Here is a 6263-nt window from a genome sequence, read left to right as displayed (position 1 = left end):
CCGGATTCACATCATTCTCCTGCCTCAGTCTCCCAAGTAGCTGGGACTACAGGCACCCACCACCACACCCAGCTAATTTTTTGTATTTTTAGTAGAGACGGGGTTTCACTGTGTTAGCCAGGATGGTGTCAATCTCCTGACCTCGTGATCCACCCGCCTCGGCCTCCCAAAGTGCTGGGATTACAGGCGTGAGCCAACACGCCCGGCCTATTACAATCTTTTTCTTTGTGCATTCCAGAATTTACCAACTTTTCTACAAAGATCATGTAGCACAATAAGATAATAAACATAATTTTGTGTGATCTCAAAATACAGGAAGCATAGAAGCTTCCAAAGCATGCCTGTACCCACCATGTGAAGAAACAGATGTTAACATTTGGTCATAATTGCTTCAGATTTCTTTCTTTTTTTTTTTTTTTTTCTGTTTTTTGGGGACAGGGTCTTGCTCTGTCGCCCAGGCTGGAGTGGCATGATCTTGGCTCAGTGCAACCTCCTTCCTCTTCCTGGGTTGGAGTGCAGTAGCACGATCTCAGTTCACTGCAACCTCTGTCTCCTGGGTTCAAGGGAGCACCTCCAGCTAATTTTTGTCTTTTTAGTAGAGATGAGATTTCGCCATGTTGCCCAGGCTAGTCTGGAACACTTGACCTCAGGTGATCTGCTCACCTCGGCCTCCCAAAGTGCTGGGATTACAGGCGTGAGCCACCGCGCCCAGCTAAATAGTAAGTTTTTTAAAAAACAGGAGACCAGCCGGACACAGTGGCTCACGCCTGTAATCCCAGCACTTTGGGAGGCTGAGGTGGGCAGATCACCTGAGGTCGGGAGTTAGAAACCAGCCTGGCCAACATGGAGAAACCCCGTCTCTACTAAAAATATAAAATTAGCTAGGTGTGGTGGTACAAGCTTGTAATCACAGCTACTTGGGAGGCTGAGGCAGGAGAATCGCTTGTACCCGGGAGGCGGAGGTTGTGGTGAGCCGAGATTGCGCCACTGCACTCCAGCCTGGGCAAGGAGAACAAAACTGTCTCAAAAAAAAAAAAAAGGCCGGGCGCAGTGGCTCATACCTGTAATCCCAGCACTTTGGGAGGCCAAGGCAGGCGGATCACGAGGTCAGGAGATCGAGATCATCCTGGCTAACATGGTGAAACCCCGTCTCTACTAAAAATACAAAAAATTAGCAGGCCGTGGTGGCGGGCACCTGTAGTCCCAGCTATTCAGGAGGCTGAGGCAGGAGAATGGCATGAACCTGGGAGGCGAAGCTTGCAGTGAGCTGAGATAGCCCACTGCACTCCAGCCTGGGCGACAGAGCAAGACTCTGTCTCAAAAATAAATAAATAAATTAATTAATTAAATAACCAGGAGACTGAGGCTGAAGATGATGACAGACCTCACAAGAGCTTGGCCCCAGGGCTGGCTGAAACCCCACCCAGTGCTGTGGCCCTGGGGCTGTGGGCCCATGGGTACCCCCAAAGGGTCCCAGGCAGATGGAGGCTCCTGGTTGGCATGGAGGGAGGAAAAGGATGAAATCGGCCCCCCTGGCCATCCCTTCTGGTACAGCTGCAGCTGCAGTCGGTGGGTCTGAGCCGACCTCCCGGGTTCATTGGCCCATTTTACAGATGCGGAGCCCACAGCAAGGAGGCGTGGCGGCTCTGGGCGGTGCGGGTTCCGGGGCGGGGAAGCCGAGGCGCCCGCCCTCCCCCTCGGGGCTCACCTGGGCCAGCCCCGAGCCCTCGAGGAGGACGAATCGGCCGCTACCTGCTTAAAGCTGGGGCCGCCCAGGAATGCGATTGCCTGCGGATCTGCAGCTGGGCACCGGCCGCAGCGCCCGCCCCGCCGATGGCAGGTGAGATACGCGCAGCCCCGTGGGAGGGGTCTCCGCCTGCCCTCATCACCCACTTCCTTCCCCTTGGTCGCTGCTGCAAGGCTGGGGATAGGGGGGAACAAGTACTTCGCAGGGTGACCCGGGGAGATCTCTGAGCCAGTGGCCTCAGCGTTGAATGAGGGCTCTCTCTCGGGTCCGCCCTCGCAGGGACTGAAGGGACTCGTGAACGTTCGCGGACGTGTCTCGGTGGCGCCCAGCACCGAGGAGGCAGGCAGGAAGGTGAGGAGCAGGTCTGACCGGCCGCAGGTGCAGGGCCTCCTGTTCCCCGAGGCTGCGGTCCCGTGGAGGGCCTGCAGACAGCTGCCTAGACCATGAGGGTCAGAGGTCTGCGGTCACGCGCGCTGTCACCAGCTAGCTGCCTCCTGCCTGGTTCCTCCTGCAGGAATGGGAGTCTGGGGGGAGGGGAGGGTGTGGGCAGGACTTCCTGGAAAAGGGAGGCCCGTTGGTGTTTATCTGTGGGGTGGAGAGAGGGCAGGGGGAGGACAGGGACACACACAGAGTGCTGCACTCAGATGTCAAACACACATCCCACACGCAACTCACCCTAGAGATGCAACCCAGGCACACACATGGACACACACAAAACTCCATCCGTAGGGATTCCCACCCAGTGCCACGTGAGAACGCAGGCGTGCATCGCAGACAGGCCACACAGGCTGGGCGTACAGGTTTGCAGCAACCCGGTCAGGTACAGAGCCGAGGCCCAGGTAGGTATGCTCAGCTGCACGCAGGAAGCAAGACACACCCAGACATACACAGGCAAGCCCTTACTCAAGAGAAAGAAGGTGCAGATGTGTCTTGGATAATCACAGCCACAGCCTCTCAAGCGTCACACACACATACTGACACTCAGATACACAGACACACAGAGAGACCCAGGACATGTCAAGCCCACAGCACAAACAGGCCCCTGCAGGTTGACCTGGAGGCTGTGTGGGCCGAGGCTGCTGCACACGTGTGCCCAGATCCTCCCACCCCCACCCCAATCCCGTGTCCTGCTCCAGGGAAGTCCAGGCAGGGCTCACATGACCCAAGGGGAGGGCTCCCGGGACAGCCCTCGGAGAAACTGCATCATCCTCACGAATGATCCACTTCCTCCCCAGGGAATAAAGGCTCAGGGACCAGCAGTTCTGCCCTGGAGCCCACCAGCCTCTCAGAGCCTCCAGTGACTGGCCTGTGTCTCCCCCAGGGTGAGTGCTGGGCAGGCTAGGTGGAAGGAGGGTGAAACAGGCCTGCGAGGCCATCTTGGTGCAGCTTGCCCTCTCACAGATCACCCCCCCCTACCCTAAGCCAGCTTGTGCAGCCGTGTCCTGAGAACTAGGGCACCAAGGGGTTCCCGCAGGGGCAGCCTGTAGCAAGCGGTCTCCCACTATCTCAGGGCAGGCGGGGGTCTCGAGGCCTCCTTGCCCTTGTCACAGCCCGGGCCACCTATGCTTGTCTCTCTTCTCCCAGATGGACATGTGGACGGCGCTGCTCTTCCTACAAGCCTTGTTGCTACCCTCCCTGGCTGATGGTGCCACCCCTGCCCTGCGCTTTGTAGCCGTGGGTGACTGGGGAGGGGTCCCCAATGCCCCATTCCACACGGCCCGGGAAATGGCCAATGCCAAGGAGATCGCTCGGACCGTGCAGATCCTGGGTGCAGACTTCATCCTGTCTCTAGGGGACAATTTTTACTTCACTGGTGTACAAGACGTCAATGACAAGAGGTTCCAGGTCTGTGCCCAACAGAGTGGGGCAGGAGGTGGGGGCGGACAGTGGGGAGAAGCCACCTTACCTAGTGACCTTCTTTTGGAGAGGGCAGAGGGAAGGTGATGGGGCACCTTTGGGTGCCGGGAATATTCCATGTCTCCCTTACCCCTGGCCCCTGACTTGGTAGGAGGATCAGGGTAGCCAATGACCCCAGGGAAGGGGCCTGCCCTATCTGTTTGCTACAGGAGACCTTTGAGGACGTATTCTCTGACCGCTCCCTTCGCAACGTGCCCTGGTACGTGCTGGCTGGAAACCATGACCACCTCGGCAACGTCTCTGCCCAGATTGCCTACTCTAAGATCTCCAAGCGCTGGTGAGCCACCCTCAGCCCTGCCTCCCCCAGATCCTCACACAGCGGGGACACAGGGGCCCTGTGGCTTGAGCTGACCCTGGGACTTCTGCGCTCAAGATGTGCACCCACGACCTCTATCCCCTCCACAGGAACTTCCCCAGCCCTTTCTACCGCCTGCGCTTCAAGATCCCACGGACCAATGTGTCTGTGGCCATTTTTATGCTGGACACAGTGACACTATGTGGCAACTCAGATGACTTCCTCAGTCAGCAGCCTGAGAGGCCCCGAGACGTGAAGCTGGCCCGCACACAGCTATCCTGGCTCAAGAAACAGCTGGCAGCAGCCAGGGAGGACTATGTGCTGGTGGCCGGCCATTACCCCGTGTGGTCCATAGCCGAGCACGGGCCTACCCACTGCCTGGTCAAGCAGCTACGACCACTGCTGGCCACATACAGGGTCACTGCCTACCTGTGCGGCCACGATCACAATCTGCAGGTGAGGGTCCTGTGGGCAGGGTGGGAGCTGGGTGAGGGGGCCCCCATCCCAGCTGATGTCCACATGGCTGGGGTCCTCCCGCTGTTTGAGGGGCTCCTGTGGCCTTCAGAATGTCTAGACTGTCCCTCAAATCTTGCTGTCTAACCAGGAAAACACTCCAAAGCCAGAATAATATCTTTGACTTGACAATTTCTTTCTTTTTTTTTTTTTTTTGAGACAAGGTCTCACTGTTTTTCACCCAGGCTGGAGTGCAGTGGTGCAATCAGGTCTTTCTGCAGCTTCAATCTCCCGGGCTCAGGTGATCCTCACACCTCAGCCTCCAGAGTAGCTGACACTACAGGCGTGTGCCACCACACGCAGCTAATTTTGGCTTTTTTTTCTTGAGAGGGAGTGCAGTGGCACGATCTCAACTCACTGCAACCTCCGCCTCCTGGGTTCAAGTGATTCTCTTGTCTCAGTCTCCTGAGTAGCTGGGATTATAAGCATACGCCACCACACCCTGCTAATTTTTATATTTTTAGTAGAGACGGGGTTTCACCATGTTGGCCAGGCTGGTCTCGAACTCCTGACCTCAAGTGATCTGCCAGCCTTGGCCTTCCAAAATGCTGGGATTACAGGTGTGGGCCACCGTGCCCAGTCCTTGTGAATTTTTTTGTCGAGGCAAGGTCTCACTATGTTGCCCAGGCTGGTCTCAAATTCCTGGGCTCAAGCAATCCACCCGCCTCAGCCTCCCAAAGTGCTGGGATCACAGGCATGAGCCACCACACCTGGTCACCAATTTCTTAACTAATTGCTCTACCTATGAAATAGGATTAATACACTCCTAACAGTTGGGAAATTGAAGCCAGGAGGGGTTACATACCTCAAGGTGACTCTGTGGTTAGGGCCAGATCAAGCCCTGGACCTTAGGCAGGCCCCTGCTCAAAGCTGGGTCTCCACTGACCCCTTGTCCTCTATCCTCAGTACCTGCAAGATGAGAACGGCGTGGGCTATGTGCTGAGTGGGGCTGGGAATTTCATGGACCCCTCGAAGCGGCACCAGCGCAAGGTCCCCAACGGCTATCTGCGCTTCCACTATGGGACTGAAGACTCACTGGGTGGCTTTGCCTATGTGGAGATCAGCTCCAAAGAGATGACTGTCACTTACATCGAAGCCTCGGGCAAGTCCCTCTTTAAGACCAGCCTACCGAGGCGAGCCAGGCCCTGAACTCCCATGACTGCCCAGCTCTGAGGCCCGATCCCCACTGTTGGTGGGTGGGCCCTGCTGGGACCCTACTCACAGAGAGGCTTTTCCTCCGACCTGTGGCGCTGCAGCAGGGCAGGAAGGGGAAGCACAGCTGATGAACTGTGGTGCCACGTGACCCTTGTGGCACAGATGCCCACGTATGTGAAACAGACATGGACATGTGTCCCAGCCACAGTGTTACGCTCTGTGGCTGGCTCACCTTTGCTGAGTTCCGGGGTGCAGTGGGGGAGTAAGGGAAAGCTTCCTCCTAAATCAAGCATTTTTCTGTCACTGATGTTCAATAAAAGAATAGTTGCCAAGGCTGAACCAGTGCCACTGGCGTGTTATATTCTCCTGGTTAGAGTGGCTGGGCTCCCCTGAGCCGCTGTTCCTTGCCTCCATCTCTTACCCCATCCATAACCAAGTTGCCTTATCCATGGATGTGATTTTAAAATCCAAGCAGAGGCCAGCCTCGGGGTTTCACATCTGTAATCCCAGCACTTTGGGAGGCCAAAGCAGGTGGATTATTTGCGGTCAGGAGTTCGAGATCAGCCTGGCCAGCATAGTGAAACCCCATCTCTACTAAAAATACAAAAACTAGGCCGGGCGCGGTGGCTCAAGCCT

General features: G+C 56.5%; 1 protein-coding gene across 3 annotated transcripts; it reads left to right on the top strand.

The window, feature by feature from the left end:
- The first annotated feature begins 1705 nt into the window (after positions 1-1705).
- On the top strand, positions 1706-5966 carry LOC105471188 (acid phosphatase 5, tartrate resistant). 3 transcript variants are annotated; one of them, XM_071086151.1, is made up of 8 exons: positions 1727-1840; positions 2027-2098; positions 2477-2586; positions 2983-3069; positions 3332-3592; positions 3814-3941; positions 4070-4415; positions 5379-5966. In XM_071086151.1, exons 5-8 carry the CDS (start codon positions 3332-3334, stop codon positions 5619-5621), a joined length of 978 nt encoding a protein of 325 aa, XP_070942252.1. In that variant the 5' UTR covers positions 1727-1840; positions 2027-2098; positions 2477-2586; positions 2983-3069; the 3' UTR covers positions 5622-5966. The 3 variants fall into 3 exon arrangements, with proteins under 3 accessions (XP_011721915.1, XP_011721996.1, XP_070942252.1); XM_011723613.3 differs by lacking the exon at positions 2477-2586 and having other exon boundaries at positions 1706-1840; XM_011723694.3 differs by lacking the exons at positions 2027-2098; positions 2477-2586 and having other exon boundaries at positions 1706-1840.
- Positions 5967-6263: the final 297 nt, after the last annotated feature.

The sequence above is a fragment of the Macaca nemestrina genome, chromosome 20, assembly GCF_043159975.1.
Source record: "Macaca nemestrina isolate mMacNem1 chromosome 20, mMacNem.hap1, whole genome shotgun sequence".
NCBI lineage: Eukaryota > Metazoa > Chordata > Mammalia > Primates > Cercopithecidae > Macaca > Macaca nemestrina.
Note: the sequence above shows the minus strand (reverse complement) of the source record. Positions and strands in the feature narration are given on the sequence as shown.